The sequence below is a fragment of the Xiphias gladius genome, chromosome 18 (genome assembly GCF_016859285.1).
Source record: "Xiphias gladius isolate SHS-SW01 ecotype Sanya breed wild chromosome 18, ASM1685928v1, whole genome shotgun sequence".
NCBI lineage: Eukaryota > Metazoa > Chordata > Actinopteri > Istiophoriformes > Xiphiidae > Xiphias > Xiphias gladius.
Genome location: NC_053417.1, coordinates 26,380,769 through 26,399,643, shown reverse-complemented (window position 1 = coordinate 26,399,643; position 18,875 = coordinate 26,380,769). Strand labels below are relative to the sequence as shown.

General features: G+C 46.3%; 1 protein-coding gene across 2 annotated transcripts in view; it reads right to left on the bottom strand.

The window, feature by feature from the left end:
• The window catches only part of agap2 (ArfGAP with GTPase domain, ankyrin repeat and PH domain 2), a 31,031-nt gene extending 12,156 nt beyond the window's left edge, over positions 1-18,875 (bottom strand). The window contains exons 1-7 of one of the 2 annotated variants that reach the window (XM_040153879.1): positions 18,580-18,875; positions 5,391-5,449; positions 4,664-4,751; positions 4,330-4,415; positions 4,102-4,237; positions 2,237-2,371; positions 1,990-2,108 (exon numbers count right to left, since the gene is read on the bottom strand). In XM_040153879.1, the coding sequence (XP_040009813.1) occupies positions 1,990-2,108; positions 2,237-2,371; positions 4,102-4,237; positions 4,330-4,415; positions 4,664-4,751; positions 5,391-5,449; positions 18,580-18,742 (786 nt within the window). In that variant the 5' untranslated portion in view covers positions 18,743-18,875. Of the gene's footprint in view, positions 1-1,989; positions 2,109-2,236; positions 2,372-4,101; positions 4,238-4,329; positions 4,416-4,663; positions 4,752-5,390; positions 5,450-9,140; positions 9,589-18,579 lie in introns of those variants that run through there. The other variant, XM_040153878.1, reaches the window with a different exon arrangement.

Genomic DNA, 18,875 nt, shown 5'->3' with positions numbered 1-18,875 from the left:
GCGGCCCAGGGACAGCTCCGCATTCTGACTTTTACGCTGAAAATCCTGTCCTACTCGTTCTGTCGAACGGACGTTTATTATTTCCTGCGGAATACATTTTCAAATTGGCTCATTTGATTCATCAGAGCTGAAGTACGCCGAAAAAAAAGCTGATTATTTTGGCAGCAGCTGACGGTATCGGGACCATCGAATACGCTCCCACAGCTCTGAGGAGGTGAGCAGGAATGCTCCGCCAGAAGGAAACAGTAGTTTAATTTTGAAGAAAACACCGACAAAGCAACAGCAGAACACATTCATTTGTGTCCCATTTTATATCAGGTCTTATGTAATGTCGGTCTAGACTGTTTACCCAAACAGAGTAACAACTAGTGAACAAGTTTCCCAGCTGATTGTATTAGTGTTCAGCACCCTGATTTCAATGCACTTCTTGAACTGAAAACTTATGGCCCTTGACGAATAAGAATTTCACAGCTACGCACTCGGTCTTGAAAAAAAAAATCAAACACTCTTTGCGGTGGTTCAGGTTCTTAGAAATATTTCCGAGTGTGAATCGGTGCGAAACGACGCACAAAGATGCACCAAGTTGGCTGCAGAGGCAGATTTAAGACGGGAACCTCGTAGTGGGCTACATTTACTCAAGTACTGTACTTAGTTACAACTTTGAGTTACTCGTACTTTGTGCTTCACTCCACCGCATTTCATGGGAGTTTATTGTACTTTTTACTCCACTACATTTATCTGGCAGCTGGAGATACTTTGCAGATGAAAATTTTACAGACCTATAATGAACCTATGAAATACGAGGCACTGTTGTATAGAAAATCAGTAAAATTAGCTATACTCCAGTTGGCTACAATATTAAAACGCTGCCTACGTATTAATGTAATAATCAATAATAATAAAAATCATCTAATAGCACACAAGTAAATTTAGCTGATAATACTTTTACACTTTCATACTTTTACTTAAGTAAGGTTTTGACTGCTGGACTTTTACTTGTGACAGAGTAATTTTAAATTTCGGTATTTTTACTTTTACTTAAGTAAAAGATGTGAATACATTTTCCACCACTGGAACCATATGAGCTTCGCCAAAACATACAGCGCATGTGGCTCAGTTATGGAACCAGCTGCTTTGATGTGAAAGACAGCAGGCGGACTAGGATTTATTTGTGATAACCAAACGATTGGATCTTGGATGACGCTTGCGCTTTGTTTTACGGCTACAGGCTTGGTGAGGTATTTTTGTTCTGTTTTTTATCAATGAAACGATTTGTTTGCTCAGAGAAACTGTGTTTTCTGAGAGTAAGGAGCAGTGGTCCAACGGCAAAAACCGAAACCGTGCACATTTAGGACGGTGAGATATGAATGTGATACAGGAAATTATGCTGCTTGGTAGTAATTTAAGAAGCCAAGATGTTTATGTTTCCAGCTGAGATCTGATGTGTGTCGGTCTGAAAATGAAAAGTGGATCTGTTCCATGTTCCAGCTCAACGATAAAGAAAATGGTTTTCATTTTGTTTTCTATTGTTCTCTTTACTTGAAGCCTTGCAAGACTTTGTTTCATCTGATAAAAACAAGAACAGATTTTTCTTTTTTTAAACAGACATAATGCACGAAGACTAAGTTGGCTGATCATATACAGAAAATAAGTGATCCAGTTGTAGGTGATGTTTTTCTCTTGGTTTCTTGTACGTGTTTCCGGAAGATGTTATATTTTTGAAGGTTGATATCCTCTCAGTGCCCATTTTAATGGGTACACCTGTACAATCCGATGCAACTGCTCTGCCATAAATACGACTTTGATGATGCCCACGATATTCAGTTTTTTTGCTGACCCTGTCCATTAGGTGTTATGTCAGTTATGTGTTGCAGCTTTGAGGTCATGGTTAATAATGGTCTTAAACGGGACTGTATTTGAGAGGTGTTTCCAATATTCTTTGACATGACACGGATGTAAAAACTAACTGCAGCCGTTAGGGTGTGGTACCTGGCCAGGGAGCGATGCTGATCCAGGCGTGGAGCCTCCAGAGTGACTGGGCGAGTTGGGAAGAGACTTGCAGGCCTGCAGCGCCGCCTGCTTCTTCTGAGCCACAATCTTCTGGGCAGCTGCGGAACACACAGCAGCCGTTAAACTGTTCTCTCGGGTAACTGTCAGCAATAAGTCTGTCTGCAAAACCTTTTTCTTCGTGGCGAATCCGGCCTCTGTTTAGATCGTAAAATCTGAGCGGACTCACCCTCTGAGAACACCCGGTCAACGTTGAACCCATAGGTGGCGCAGGTCTCGTAAAACAGCGAGTGACGCACGTCGATACACAGCTGTCTGGCTCTCTGGTCCTCGATCACACGGGGGTTGGTGCTACTTATTTTATCTGAATGAAAAAAAAATACATCTGTGATTAGAAAACTTCAAATTACGACAGAACAGTTGTTAGGCCAAAGTTCAGTTATCCTCATGTAAAGTGAAAACTGATGTTGTGCCAACAAATGAAACTGGCCTCTTGTTTCAAAGACAAAGGGAGTGAGTCCTGAATGAAACTTAATCTGTGATTCATTACAAAGAGAGAAAATTCTGTTGACTTGTGTGCAGGAAAAACATTTTTTTTACTCAGTGTTTACTTTATCCTCCGTAGCATAAGACATCACAATAGGTTATATTAAATCAACTTTCCTTTTGTTATCAACTCCATGTAATTACATCCCTTTGTTTGTTTCAACTTTAATTAACATTGTCATGTGTCCAATGGATCGTTTAAGTAGAAATATTGTTAGCTTATCCACATTTACATCATGTGCTGCCCTGAAGTTAAAACTGAACAGAGTTCCTTCTTTTTTTCTCATGATGGAGGCCGCTTTGTGTCTTTTTATACACGATGTGCCTCGGAGGATTATTCTCTGCGATCAAAATTAAAACTTGCAATTGTACGCGTGACTCCCAGAAGTCATGATGAGAAACCGTGTGCCTGGACTTACTGGGAGTGCCAGCAGGAGGGAGGGATGGCGCTTGACACAACTAAATGGTAATATTAAAAAAAAAAAAAGGATAGAAAAAAAGCCAAGCTCATTTGTAAACCAAGGATTTAAAGTGGACATGACGGACAGATTTTAGTTACTTTAACTTAGAGTAGATTTTAACAAGACTAGACTAGACTAGACTAGACTAGCTGGACCGCCCTTTATCTGTTTGCTTCTCTCCTACTCTCTTTGCTCACATAAACAGTCATTTAATCCAGCTGAATTCCCAATAAAGCTGCTCTCATTTACATGTTTTTCTGTTTCTGTTGCTGCCGCTCTGCTCTGCTAAAATCCTGATTTTATAGCTGCAGCGTCGTCTGACAAAATCACAAGATCACAAGATCACGAGTTAAAGGGAAACGGCTCTGCTGTGATTTCGGCCGTATTTACTCGTAAAATGATCAGTCAGAGAAAAAGTTAGAAACTCATTCACGTCTGTGTCAGCTGGCCTGTGCTCAGTTGAGTGAGACGCATAGAGAGGTGTTGCCTTCGGAGGTAAAGCATGACCTCCAGCTCAATACTGGCGACTCTCTTCTATGGAAAGTAGCCCAAAAAGTCGCTAGATTTGTCACTAGGTGCTTTTTTTGAAGAAAAGTCGCTACAGGCGTCTGAAAAGTCGGTAAATCTAGCAACAAAGGAGCTAAGTTGGCAACACTACCTGTAAACACCCCCTGATGACGCAATGGAACTGTTTGCGTCAAGTAATTTTGAAAGAGCAACGGCCAATGGGGAGAGTCTAACACTTGGCCCAGCAATGGTGTAACTTCACCACTCAGTCAGTCAGTCACAGACATTTGCCTTTATAGGGCCATCCCGCTGCTGCGGTCCAGACAAAAAGTAAAGTAAAATGTTAATCTAACTTGAAAAATGTTAACAGATGTAAAAGAAATTTATGTTAGATAAACTCAACACTAACCTCAAGAAATTAAGCTAAATCACTGAACTCAAAATTTGATCAAAGTTTGTTGCCCTGAAATTCTGACTTCTCAGCTTTTTCTTTTTTATAGTGCAGGCTTGTAGTGTGTTTGCACCCCTGACTGTTATCCCAGAATATGTGGGTCTACGTGGTTGTGATTCATGCGCTGACCTTGGGTGCCGACCACTATGACGGGGAGGTCTGTGCGCAACGCGCTGAGCTGGCTGTAGAGCTGGTAGAGCTCCTTGAAACTGGCCTCGTTCTCCAGGCTGAAGACCAGGATCACTGCGTCAACCCAGCTGCTGAACTGAAGGGGAGAAGAGGACGGGAGACGTTAGCTCCCACTGCACCGGCCTGATGGGTGATGATGCTCACACACACATTCACACAAAGAAGCACCTGTGCATCGGGTGGTCCGGCTTCCTCCCGGATCAGTAATAAATGACTCTGTCCGTCCACCAGCACTTCCTTTTTATACCTGCCACCTGACGAGGACAGTGACAATGACAGACAAGTTATTAGCAGCTGGTGGCGGCGTGAAAGACGCAGGATGAAGCCATTTCACACTAAATACACTCAGACATCCCTCTGAACAGTTGAAATATAATTAAATATGAGAGCAAGCAGGAAGCCAGAAGCCAAGGATATATGTTTTTTAATATTTATTGTTATTCATAAACCCAGAACAGTTTCACACACCCATCGAGACGTTTTTTTTCCCCGTGTTTCTTACCATCAGGCTTCTCGAGTGCGACATAACTGCCTGTGATGTATTTGTTCACCAGCGCCGACTTTCCACTTTTCAGACTTCCCAAAATGCCCTGAGAGAAGAAGGACGGAAATACAACACCATCAGGGCTCATTCAGGGTCAGCGTGCGTGCATGATCACAGTATGGTGCATAGAGCATAACTCTCAGACTGAATTAAACAGAAACTCCTACTTCCTCCATCAACGTTATGGGGTTTGGTCTGCCAGTAAGCAGATTTTAAATTTCTGCTATTAGATAACCGTGTTCCTTTTTCATCCGTATTGGGACATATAGTCAGTGATGGAAGAAGTTTTCAGATTGTTTGTTTATGTAAAACTAACAATACCAGACTATTAAAATACTCTGTCCCAAGTAAAAATCCTGCATTTAAAATTATACTGTTATATTATGTAAGAAAAATGTACTTAGAAATTGACAAATAAAAGTATCTATAATGGAGACTTGTCCCTTAACAAGATCTTGTTATTATACAAGGAAATCATTTGCACTGGGGATCTGAGGGGGAGGTGAAAACAAATGAAGTTTATGGGTGTAATGTCAAATTAGAAACCTGCTGAGAGTCTGAGTTTTCACTCTTTGAACAACATCTCTAATAAAATGCCACAATTATGCATAAGTGGTGTAAATTCTTCAGTTTCCTGTACAGGTGTGTGCCGCAGTGAGTGGTAACTGGTGCACTTTTGCCTCACCAGTCTCAGCTCTGGGATGGATCTGCTCAAGGTCCACTCCTGGCTGTGAGCAATATTTACTAGAGAGGGACAGACAGAGACAAAAACAGTCAGCGAGGCAGAGACACAGAGAGGGATTCATCATCTCCATCCCGCACAGTAACAAGGGCAGCCATCATAACGGCCCGTGGGAGGGCAATAAATCACACAGCTGCTGCGTGACCGCTCGCCATAAGCGTACGCGCGGCCTCGCAGGTCGTCTTAATGAATTTAACCTTTCGATCGCGACGGGGGATCCAACAAGGTGCAGCCACGCCACTCGTTAGCCCCTTTGCTCCCCACGTGCGGTAAGTGACGGGCAGCCGTGCGGTGAGGCTTTCGCCAGGCGGTTCGGTTCACCTGCCACTCAAGGACGTCTGACTCCTCTGTGGATTTGAAAGAAACTGCCCTCTGAACTGCAATAGAGCTGCAAGTACTGAGGGCCACCTTGACCACCATGGAAACACATCTGCCCATCTCTCCTCTTTCCATTTCATTAAATATAAAATGTTTACGCCTGTTTTTGAAAAACTGTAACAGATTCCAAAGGTCTGATATCATCTGACAAGTTGTTCCAAATTCAGTCCCCACGGAGTGAAAACATTTAGATCTAAAAGATCTTTGAATCTAAAAATGAATTTTTTTTTTTCCATAAACTGAAAAAAAAACATCCTGTGCATAAATTCAAATTCCTTGTTTTGTTTGAGCAACAGTCCAAAGATATGCAGTTTACAATAATGTGACACAGAGAAAAACAGCAAATATTCACATTTGAGAAGCTGGAACTGGAGTGTTTTGTATTTGTTGCTTAAAAAATAATTGAAACAGTTTTTTCAGTAATTTTCAAAGTAATTGCTATTATGTTTCTGACTGTTTCAGCTATAAAGTGAACCGAGATAAACTTCATGATGTGCCGGACGCAAAGATGTGAATGTTGGTGGGTGTGTGCTGGAGACAACGCACGGACATACAGTGCAGCAAGCCCTAGGGGGCCCGGGTTGCGCACAGCTGTGCCAGCGTCCCTCTAGACCGCCCCCAGTGTGACGTGACGCTCACGCCCAGACACCCAGCTGCAGCTTCAGAGGGACGAGAATAGAGAGAAAGAGAGAGAGAGCCTAAGGAGAGACTGAACGAGATGGAAAAACAGAAACAAAACGTACACTCAGTTGCCAGTTTATTGGGAACACCTTGCTAGAACGAGCGCAGTCTTACACAGCAGTCCTGCAGTAACTCCTCTCTTCAGGAAGGTTATAATGATCAGCTTTGGTTGGAACTGTTTCAGAGAGGTGTTCCTCTTATTTATCTTATATATCTTGAGGGGGGGGGGGGCATGAAAATATTTCGTCAGTTTTGCATGCGCTTGGTTCTAAATCCAAGTATTGGACTAACTGAAATTTCGATCTCATGGTGGCACTAGATGAAAACCCAGGGGATCACCAAAGTTGTTACGGTCCATCCTGAGGGGGCACATGAATGTCTGTACCAAATTTGATGACAATCTATCCAATAGTTTTTGAGACATTTCGCTAAAGCCACGAATGCGAAACTGATACTGGCACCAGAGGAAAGATCCAGGGGGATAACTAAAGTCAAAAGGATTCACCATCTGGGAACCATGAATATCTGTACAACATCTGATGCCAGTCCGTCCAATAGTTGTTGAGATATTTCAGTTTGGAGCACAGTGGTGGACCGACCATGCTGGGAGCCACGCCGCTAGCATGGCCAAAGACGCATTCAGAGACCATATATCAGAGAACACGACGGGAGGACAGGAATAAAACAGAGAAAGACAACAGAGGACACCGGGAGGTTTTAGTAGACTACTCTGACTGATGTACTGCCCGATATCCTCGCTGTGAATGTGCGATGTGTCCTCCGAATACGGATGATGATTAAACTCGGGCCCGGGTCTAAGTCTGTGGAGCGCCCAGGCAAACACTGCACAGATGCAGCCGGTGCTGATGTGCTTCACATGAGAAAAGAAAGGGGCTTACATACGAGCTGCCGCTGCCGGCAGCCCCCCTGGGAAGGAGGGCAGCTCCCACCATAGAAACAGATCTGCGCACACACACGGACTTTGTCTATTTTGCCTGACTTTGCGAGACAAAGCTCTCTTTATGGCCTAAAGCTGCTGCTGTTGCCAAAAGTGTTCAGACAGTGTGATCCTTCTGCTGCTTCGACACACACATTTCTATGGAAAGCCAATTGTCTACAGTCCCTGCTCCGAACCAATCACGTGTGATCCAACGCAACTCCCATATGTAGCCTGGAGCTGACGTCCAAAACTGCCAATTTTCCAATTAAAATAAAATTTGTTCGGAGGGGGAATTTTTGCAAAACCCTTTCAGCCATGTGTCAACCCGCATCCACACACACACACACACACACACACACACACACACACACACCACGCCTCCTCCACCTCCGCCACCCCTCTGTTTCATCAGGCTCTGCCTCTGTAGCAGCAGCAGAAGCAGCAGTCCTGCCGGTTGCCATGGCAACACTTCCTCCTGCCCCGAGTATGCGTGTGTGTGTGTGTGTGTGTGTGTGTGTGTGTGTGTGTGTGTGTGTGTGTGTGTGTACGGTCGGCTGGGCTAGTCTCACTACTCCACAGTGTGCATGTGTAACAGTGTGAATGCACAGTGAGTGAATGAATACATAAAACACACACACACACACACACACACACTCGCTCACCCCCCACAGGATGACACCCGCTCTTTTTATTTGAGCAAACATGCTTGTGAAAGAGATGCACTGTTTTACGCCGCAGCCGTCGACGCACGCGGCAGCGGCGGCAACTCACAACCGAGAGTCCTGGAGAGAATCTTAAAACGCCTCGTGAATTCTTTTGACGTGAATTTAAATCAAATGCTCGACAGAGACAAAGATAAGAGAGTGTGTGTGTGTGTGTGTGTGTGTTTGTGTGTGTGTGTGTTTGTGTGTGTGTCTGTGTGTGTGTGTGTGGGGGGGGGGCTCCATATAGTGGCAGAACATGCAGTGGGTGGAATATCAAAGACAGGATTAGAAATGTTCTTGATCCACACTTCTCTTTTTTGACGTGGGTGAACAAATATCGCCTCATGTCCCCCCCCCCCACCTCCTTTTCCAACCGTTTCAGCTTTATGGAAATAAAGCCCAGGCAAAAAAAATCAACCAGAGCGGTGCAATCCATCTGTGCTCGTGCCACCAGCTCCTCTCCCCTTAGGCTTCATTACGAGATTTAGACCCATGCTGGGAACGCTGCTTACGTGTGTGTGTGTGTGTGTGTGTGGGGGGGGTGCGTGTGAGTGTGGAGATTACCCCTCCAGCGCTGTGAAATCGGCCTTCGCTCTGAGGGGGAATTAGATTAAGACTGTCCACGATGATTCTTTTGTCAGTTCTCAGATCAAAGAACTTCATCTGTCATCAATTTGCAGTCGCACATGGCGTCGGGAAAATGTCTCCCGGCACGTGACAGTGTTATAGCCTGTAAATATATCCTGTGTGAGGTCCTTTAAAGAGATCAACCCCACCCAACCCCACCCCGACTCATTTCAAATGGATGCCTGCGCACAGATGAGGTGGCTGCTCTCTGATAATTGTTTTGGCAAGGAAGTGAAGACGGGCCTGACTCTGACAGTCTGTTGTCTTGGCTGAGGTCAACGTGAAAGCTGGATTCAGAGTCCAAGATGTGACAGTGATGCTCTATGTGTGTGTGTGTGTGTGTGTGTGTTTTTGACCTCCTACCTTCCTCCTCACTGGAGTCTCTCTGTATATAGACAGGAGGTGCTGTGGAGGACGACCCCGCTGCCCCCGCGCTGCTCTTTGTGAAAATGCCGCTGATGAACTTGAGCATCTTCCTGTCTTTAGCGGAGCCTCGCTGGCCCTGCTGTGTCTGCTGGGCTTCCCTGGCCAGGCCCAGGTCTTCAGAGAGGCTGTTCAGGTCACTGTTATCCAGCGTGCGACTTTTACCTTTGCGCGTAGGTTTGGGGGCCTGCGTAGCAGGTGCAGGTAGGGAGGTCGAGCCTGTCTTCAGCCTGTCCTTCCTGGGGATGTCTCTCATCACTGCAGCCATGCCACCTCCAATCTCTAGAGGTATTCCAGCTTGAGCTTCATCACGCAGGTCCCTCCATCCTTCGGGCCTGCTCACCTCGGCCCAGGAGGCCCTGCAGGGGCCCGGGGAGCGCGTCGGCATACGGCAGTCCTTGCGGTCGAGGCTCTGGGCTGAGGTAGGGCTGCGCTCTCTGCCGTCCCTGGAGTCGCGGCCACGGGTGGCCACGCTGCTGTGGGACTTCAGCAGACTCACAGGCCGTTGCCCCGCCGGACGGATAGGGAGGCTGGTCCTGGTTGGGGTGCAGCTGGGCTCGACGTACCCCTCCGTTGTTGGTGTCGTGGTGAGAGATGGGGACCTGCATTGCTTTGCCGCTGGTGTTGGAAGCATCTTCTCGACTCTTGTTAAGTCCGTCTCCACAGACTTTGTCTTCTGAATTGTTTTTCTCTCAGCAGGCAAGGGGATTGAGAGGTTGCACGGCGGCTTTTCACTCCCTTCACTCGGGGCTTCAGCAGTGGAGGGTAGCTTATCTTTCAAAGGGCTGTGGGGTTTGAGTTCATCAGTTACCTTCCCGCCCTTCACAGCGGCAGCGTCCTCAGCTCTTTGTGGTTGTCCTAAAACCACTCCAGCTCCATTCTCAGCCTGTGCAGGAGCTCCACCTTCGGCCTCCACTCTCGCCCCGGCCTCCTCCCTTGCCCTTCCTCCTGACCCGGCCTCCAGCTCCTTCCCCTGGGTGCTGTTCTTGGCCTCCCCTCCATTCTCCTCCACAGCCTCTACCTTGACCAGGGTGAGGGAGATGAGGTAGGTCGTGCGTTGCTGCAGGGCGCCGCCTCCGCTCATGTGGTCAGGCTTCAGTGGACACACGGCAGATGAATGAAACCAGACCGAGTGACATGAACTATTGACGGTTCGCCGGTGCGTTGGGATGTGAGAGAATCTGACGGCACGGCAGAGACAAAAAACTTACATGGAGGGAGATTAAGTTTCTCCTCGGAAGATACAACAGCAGAGGGGCTGTTGGTTTCATCCATCCCCCCCAGATCCCTACTTCTTTGTTTCGGATTTTAATGTCAGTCGCAGATTTCTTCGAGGGCTGTGCTGTTAATTTCTCTGGCATACAGAAAAGAAATCACGCAGTCCAAGCAGCTCTTTTGTTCCCAGAAAACACCCAATTAAAATCTATCCGCTGCATATGTATGCGGCCGCTGAGACAAATAAATCTTCATTATGTCGTCCGATGCCTCATTCCTGATGGTAATTATTTAGTTGACCTTATTTCTGTGCGTAGCACCCCCATCTTATATGTTGCTAAGTCCACCCTCTTCACTCAGAGCAAAAATCTTGATTCGATTCAGAACAAAAACTGTCCCGCATCATACGTCATCAAGAATGTGATGAACAGCGGCTGTAAAGTGACAAGGTGAGGTCTTTAAAAATTCCTCCGCGTCAACCTAAAGCAGCATGGCACAGTGCACCCAGAGCTGTATGCAGTCCAGTCCAGATCATGGGCTCTCATGGCAAACCGCACATGTGTGTTGACAGCAGCATCCGTTCAGAGAGCACGGCGGCAGGAAAGCAGGCAGCCTCACTGAGACGCTCATGAAGGACACTGATGAGGGCTGAAGGGGATCAGGAGGAGAAGCCAACAGAAGCCCGGGCAAATATCTGGAGATGCATGACCGAGTCAGGGCGCGTCCGGCCATCACGCCCCTCTCGCTGTCTCCTGGGCCGCCCGTGTCCTCTGAGCGCATCAGGCGTCGAGCATGACAGCACAGAGGAGGCTCCGAGGCGAGTCGCTCCACAGACAGCTCCCCGACCGCCTCTGAGGCTTTCCGATTGAGACGCCGTCGCACAGGTTCAACGAGTCCGGAGCATCTCACACACTCGCCGGCACGCGCACGCACACAAGCCCGCACACATACGTGCACGGCTCTTCTCTCTTCACACTCTGCGTCTCTCTCTCCTGCTTTCACAAACACACTGATAGGAATCTCCAATGTCCCTCCCTCTACATGCCCCTCCTTGTTCCAACAGGCAATCCATACAATGCATTAGGGTCCCGCTTCTCTTCTTTCCCCTTCCCTCTTTTATTTCCTCCCTCTCTCTCTGCTTCTTCTCCTGCTCCTCTCAGACTGTGCCGGGTCCCTGCTCTTTATTGCTCATCCCTCAGAACCCCATCCCCATCCCCTCCCCTCCATCTTTCTAGCCGCGCGCCCGGGAGAGGAGGGGGGAGGCAATGAGTAACGGCTGGTGGCGAGGCAGCAGCGCACACACAAGCTGGACCCGCTAAATGACGGGCGACCGCAGGAGAAGAGATCAGCGGCAGGGAGAGGAAAGAAGAAGGGGAGAGGGAAAGCAGGCAGGGTTAGTCGGGAATGAGACGCAGTAAAAAATAAAAAGATGGATGCACGTTTGTAGAGGGAAAAAGATGTTCAGGCAGGGTGTGTTTTCCAAATGTCTGTACTCTCTCTCATTTGTACAGCTGCTAGTTTCATCAAGATCATCCACCTGTCTTCAGCTGTGTGTGTGTGTGTGTGTGTATGTGTGTGTGTGTGTGTATGCATGCCCGCGCGTGTGTGTGTGTGTGTGTGTGTGTAGCTCCTCCTCAGTAGGAGGCTTGGCTTGTTTGTTGCTAAGGTGTTACAATCTTCCTGGCTCTGGTGGCACAATCATCTCCTCCATGTCCTTTCTCCTCCTCCTCCTCCTGCTCCTCGTCCTCCTCCTCCTTTGGTACATACTGTAATGCAATCGTTCCCAGGATCTCCATATCAAAATTGTGTTTCTGTGTGTGTGTGTCACTGTGTGTCTTTGTGTGTCATACATGTGAAAGAGGTTTCCTGTGAGTGTATTGATCTGCAGTCTATCGCCTACTACGGCATGTGTTCATTAGCAGAAGTGGGTAAGCTCTGGGCTCACAGCATGAACCGAGCAATAGCGTGAGAGGAGCAGAGCATATTGGACATCAATAGCTGAGCCACAGAAGGCAAAGGAAATTAAACACATATGTTGGTATTTCTTTATAAATACGACAAACCTTTTTTAATGTAGCATTGCAATTTTTTTCTATGTCATGAAGAATGTGGAAAAATGTTTTATTTCTGTGCTTTCGTACTTGTCTAGGATGCAGTATCTCATCTGTTACGTTAGACCGGTTTGCACCAGGAATTGCGCAAAATGCAGTATATTCCTGATACAAGTGGAGCTAACAGCTACTTTCGTTATCAGTTAATACGCAGATTGTTTTCTCGATTAATCGAGTAATTACAAAACGTCAGATAATAGCGAAAGATATCCATCAAAATTTCCCAGAGCCCAGTATAACGTCATCAAAGCACATATTAAGTCTGAATAACAGTTCAACCCCCAAAAGGTGTAATATACCCTCATGTCAGACAAGGACATAGCAGCAAATTCCCACATTGGAGAAGCTGGAACCATGAAATGTTTGGAATTTTTTTTTCCAGAAAATTTACATAAATGACTAATGGATTATCAGCATAGTTGCCAATTCATTTTCTGTTGACTGGCGAGTTGATTAAGTTCTTAGCAAAGATTATAATATAAGCAACAGTACGAGAGGGACGGCTGCAGTTATGTCGTGTGCAACAGCAGAAAGACTGCAGCAAACACGATTACACCGCCATCAGTTGAATCCTTACCGGGTGCAATTTCATGTTAATTACTCTCTAATTAAAAAAAAAAACCTCGACGTGAAATCCGAGGATGCCTCTCCCCACCGTGCATCACTCTCAGCCTCCCACCATCATCCCATAACACACAATCTGACTGTCCACCTGCTCAGCCCGCTTCCCCCTCCCTCCCACAGTCAGTGAGAGGGCAATAACTACTCACGCTGAATACAAAAGACCTCCGACAACCGCCTTTGGCTGAAGGGGGAAAAAGCATGGCCTGAGAGGAATGACGACCGCAGCCACAGAGGAAGAGTCATGAATAAAGCCTCGGACAGGAAGAGATGCTTTTTTAAAAATCCAGGCACACTTTCAGGGGAAGGGGGGAAAAGGGGGTGACGCTATGCGTATGTAAAATCCATTTTTAACAAGTGCAGAGAGGACATGCCCGTGTGGGTTCAAGTGCATGTAAGGTTGCCGCGGTTTGCTGCCCGATGAATGTAATTATTGTGAAACAGACACCTGCATACATAATGCAGAAAATCAGGTTGTCCTCGGGCAGACACTTTTTAGAAAATACACTCCGTCTCTCGCCTGCATGCATACAGGCAAAGCTGCCCCCAACACACACACACACACACACACACACACACTGACGCCCATGGTCGAGCGCTGTCAGATGGACAGTGGCCAAGGGCAGTGGTCATGCTGGGTGATTTCTCATTTCTCCTTCACTCTATATTTCCCCCCTCTCACGCTGCTGCCATGCTGCAGTGCACACTATACCAGTCAGGTCCACATTCAAATGTCATCACTTAGCTCACAGTGCCACCTCAACCCTTTGCCTCCGCTCCATCTCTCTCTTTTTTCACCCAGCCTTTTTCCTTGGCACACAGTCAGTCGACCACATCCCACTCGCTTATAAAGTCCAAAGGAGAGGTGGCGTGCTGTTTAGCGGCGGTGAACTCTATGCTCGCAGACCCGGGGCCCCAGAGAGCGTGCACTTTCTTTCATCCTCACTACGGTGTCGACACTTGAGCAGCCTAATTATATAAGAAAAATTCAAGTGAATGCTTTCGCACATCGGGGGACTGCCTCTCAGAGCGTGTCGAGTTCTGCCAGGATCCTAAAAAGACCTCAAAGCTCACCAAAACCCATCAGGGAGCTGACGGGCCTTCAATTCACAAACAGGCTAATGAGTAAAGTGATGAAATCAAAAGCTAAGGTGGAAATTTTGTCAGCTTTCTATTCCGACCAGTTCGAACTCACCGGTGGGGGAAAGAAACTAAGTAGGTGCTGTACTCAAGTAAATTTCTGAGGTACGTGTGCTTTACTAGATTATATCCTATTTATGCTACTTTATACTTCTACTCCGCTACATTTCATATGGAAATATTTCACTTTTTACTTCTCTACATTAATTTGCCTTCTATACTTACTAGTTACGGTGATTTTACAAACAAAACGTGTGATCAACTCAGTAAATGTGGTGCATTATTAGAAATTAAAAGTCCTGCACTCCCACACAAGTCTCGTGCCCGATGAGACCCACTCAAGTCTGAGCTGTGCTGGGATTTGCGCAGTGGTGGATGAAGTGTTGCGATCTTTCGCTTCAGTAAAAGTAGCAATACCCCACTATAAAAATATTCCACCACAAGCACAAGTCGTGGACGTACAAAAGTATTAACAGCAAAATGTCCCCAAAGTATCAAAAGTGTCCCCTAAACTGTCCTTGTGTTACGTTTGGCTTGTCACTGATTATTGTATAGGCAGCAGGTGGAGATAATTTTAACTATATATTAATGAGCCGTTGAACAGGTATCGGCCAGAAGTGACTGACCCACATAAAATACAGTTTCTTCATCTTGTCTCTGCTATAAGTTACGCTCATTCCGTCGTAGCCGGCGGCCGATGCGATTTTTAGTATTTCTGATATCGTATTATCCCCCACCAATACGTTGGGCTCAGTGCATCCAGACTTCCTATATGGTTGGGTGGTTAAATCCGTAAAAATGTAGCACATTTTACAGGATACAGTAGGTTTGACATGTAACATCCTAAACTGCAAACTGGCCAGTAACTAAAACTGTCAAATAAACGTAGTGGAGTAGAAGTAGCTAGCAGCATCGAATGAAGATACCCAAGTAAAGTACAAATAACATTGAGGGTTCGCGTGGGCCAGACAAAAGATCTGAGGTAGTGTTGTCATTTATTCAACCGTGTTAAATGTGATTCAGTTGTAGCTGAGGATGCTGTTCTTTCCGAAAAACGCGGTCAGATGGTGTTTACGATGCCATTATGATGCTAGATGATAGCAAGGCTTGTGGTATGGATCATATCACTGCAGAGCATCTCAAGAAAGCCAGTCACAGGCTTTTATCCTCTGCTTGCCACGGGTTTTACTGGTTCAAACGGGGTCCCGCCGGACTCCATCCCCTCCGTGACGTTAGTGCCCGGTGGCACGGAGGACACGGCTGGTAGACCAAAAAACATAGGTAACCATAGACCTATCGCCCTTGTTAGTATTCTTTCTAAAGCGCTGGAAAGGACCCCGCTAACAAGGTTGGAAGGGTTTGTTCTCGCCACTGATGATCAGTTTTGACTGTACGAAGAAAACACGGCACTGATAAGTGTATTCGTGCTCTAAAGGAAACAGTTGCTAAAAATGGAAGCCAAAATTTCCACCGTATACATGTGCTTTTATTAACGCATCCGTGGCCGTTGAGGGAATTAATTATGAAAAAATCATTCCTGAATTTGTTTGCTTGAGGGCTTCCACAGTACATACTCAGAATCCACCACGTCTTCCGGTATGCCCATCGGACAAGGTCACGTCTGCGCCGTTTCATGTAAATGACGGTGTACGCCGAGGCAGGCGTCCTGTCTCCTGTTGTGTTCGGGGTGTACGTGGACGACTTGGCGCAACGACCGGGCGGCTGTGACGCAGGCTGCCTTGTCGGAAACTCTGTTGTCAGTCGACTCGCGTGTGCTGACGCCCTGCTTTGTCTTCAGTTCGCACAGGGCTGGGTGGCCGCAGTTACTGAAGGCGCGCTCACAGTGCGGCAACGACGATGGCATCGAATTTAATGCCAAAAAAACAGTAATGCCACGATTGTCGGGGTCGGTTTCACTTTTTCGATGTTCCCCTCGTGACATGCAAGGAAACAAAATGCCCCGGTCATTTTCTCACCGATGATTTGACTGAGGACAGAGGTATTTATCGACAGCGCTGTAAACTCAGGCCAATGTGTTGCTTTGCGAGTTTAGTACGTGCTCTATCACCGCTGAATGTTCATTTTTCAGAGCTTTTCGCACACCCGTTCTGCACAGCTTTTCTTAGGTTGCAGCTACACGGCAAGGTAGTACGTGTAGGCTCGTTGTGGCTTACAGCGATACATGAGGTTGCTGTTTCGGGTTCCCAAATGACACAGTGCCAGGCAACTGTTTGTCTTCCTGGGCGTTCCTACGAGTGAGCCACTTCTGAGATGTCAGATGCACAATTTCATGCGTCGCTTGGATGAGTCAGAGGCTTTAACCAGCTGTAGGGACAGCTGCAGGCGATACTCATCCATCCTCAGAAAAAAACTGGGGAGACACTATACATATGAGCTGGGGAGTTTTTTTGTTTGTTTTTCAATTGGTAGACGAGTTGTAGTGGTTTTTATCTAGCTTTTAACTTTTTAACTTGTTTTTCTTCTCATAGCCGTGGTCCCTTCTTGTGAGTCTGAAATAAAATTTGAATTGAATTGAAACAAATTGTACTCAAGTACAGTACGTGAATGAACGCACTTAGTCACATTCTAGCACAGGAAAGCAAAACCAAGTGAAAATAACAAATACAGAAAAGTTACAAAAGTATTTGTCCTGCAGTAAAATGTCCCGTGTGACTGTCATTTATTTAGCTTCCTAATGCTGATGCATCAATGTGTAGGCAACATTTACTGTTGCAGCTGCTCGAGGTGGAGCTAGGTTGTTTACTTTAGACTGTTTAGTCACGTGGTTCCCAACCTAGGGGGTCGAGACACTCCGAAAGGTCACCAGATAAATCTGAGCGGTCGTGAGATAAACGATGGGGGGAGGAAAGAAGACAAAACAAGAAAGTCCTGCCACACTAATTTAAATTAATTTCTCGCTCTCTCTGAGCTTTGCTGTTTTTTGTGAAATATTGTATATCTGGAAAAGCTGACAAAAATGAGGCCGTGTGTGTTTGGTTTAGTGGCGACATGCTTCTTCAGTGGAACTTCAAACAACTGAGACATCTGAAACATGACAAGGAGCCTCAGCCACACCCTGCCCTTCCGTACAAGTCTCATGTCAAAGCGCTTGTCAAATGTTTTTTTAATGTGGAATCTTAACCCTCAGAGTGTAGTGGCCACTGTTGTCAGATAAATGTAGGGGATTCAAAAAAGTACAGTAATTCTCTCTGAAATGTGGTGGAGTACAAGTGTCAAGTGCCTCAGAATCGTACTTAGGTACTGTACATGGGTAAATGTAATTAGTTACTTCCCACCACTGGTAAACAAATGATTATCTTCTGTGAATAAAATAAAAAATATATATACTGTATAATCTCTCCTGACATTTGGGGCTACATAATTTAACACTTTGAAAGGACCCATTTTGCATAATGAGTACTTTTACTTTTGAAACTTTAAGTACCTTTTGCTGGTACAGGTAACCTTGACTTACTTTTCCTTTTTTCAAGGAGAATTTGGATTTTGCTGCCAGAACTTTTACAGTAACTCCAGAGTATTTCTACGCCATGCAGAATTGTGACTTTTACCCTCACCTGCGCTGCTTTGACGCAAAAAAAGTTCCAGTTAAGACGAACAGTTTAACAGTAACAAACTGTGTCAAATTCACGAGAAACAGTGGGAAGTAGAGATATGAGGAAATGATGTAAAACTCCTCATCAGCTTCACATGTAAAGGCCCCGTTTGTCTGAGAGGAAGTGGCTTTGAGGGCAGTTGCAGATTGGTAGACAGGAAGTAGCCCGCCCAGAAAGTTTCATCCTGCTGCCATGGCGATGGCCGCTCAGGGATGTTGCCATCGGACGCCCGTGTCCAGAGGCTGACTGATAAATAAATGCCACTACACGGCGGCCACTGGGAGTTCCATCCCCCCCCCCGCCCCAGAGTGAAATGAGAGTGAAAATGAACACAGAGTGAGGAGCTCTTCCCTGAAAAGACACACCGACTGACACAGGAAGCACAGAGGAAGAGATCAGCCACCTATGGTATCGTGTTCCCCCACCCCCCATGCCTGATGTTCGTAAAAAGAGTGACTAAAATCACTGTGAAACTAAATCTGCAGTCGGAGTTTCCTGCAGTTTTTTCCTTTTCATCATATCAAGAAACACATTCAAGTGGGCCTCGTGAAAGTCAGACCATGAACCAAATTATGATAAGTACTTATGAAGACAGGTAGTACGATGTTTTTTTTCCACAAATCCAACAATCAAAGGCCTGTCGCAAAAAAGCCATCAAGCCAAAAAGGATGAACTTACCTTGAATGCTGTGGAGGTAAACTTTAAGGCCTGAGCGCAGCTGTTGATTCTCGACCCTTGCCACCTGTTTGGACAGTCTGTTGATTGCACTCTGGAGAGATTCGTGCCTCTTGATCTCTGCTTTTATCGCAGAGGAGTTCACCGACTTGCTGTTGCTGTTCATCCTGGCGCATGGATCTGTTGTGAAGCTGAAGCAAAGCGCTCGCTTCAGCCCATTTGAACCCCCGGCCTTCTTGGTCCGCGAGACGAGCCCGAACTTACGACACACGAGCAGCAGAAAATGCAGTGGCGGCGGA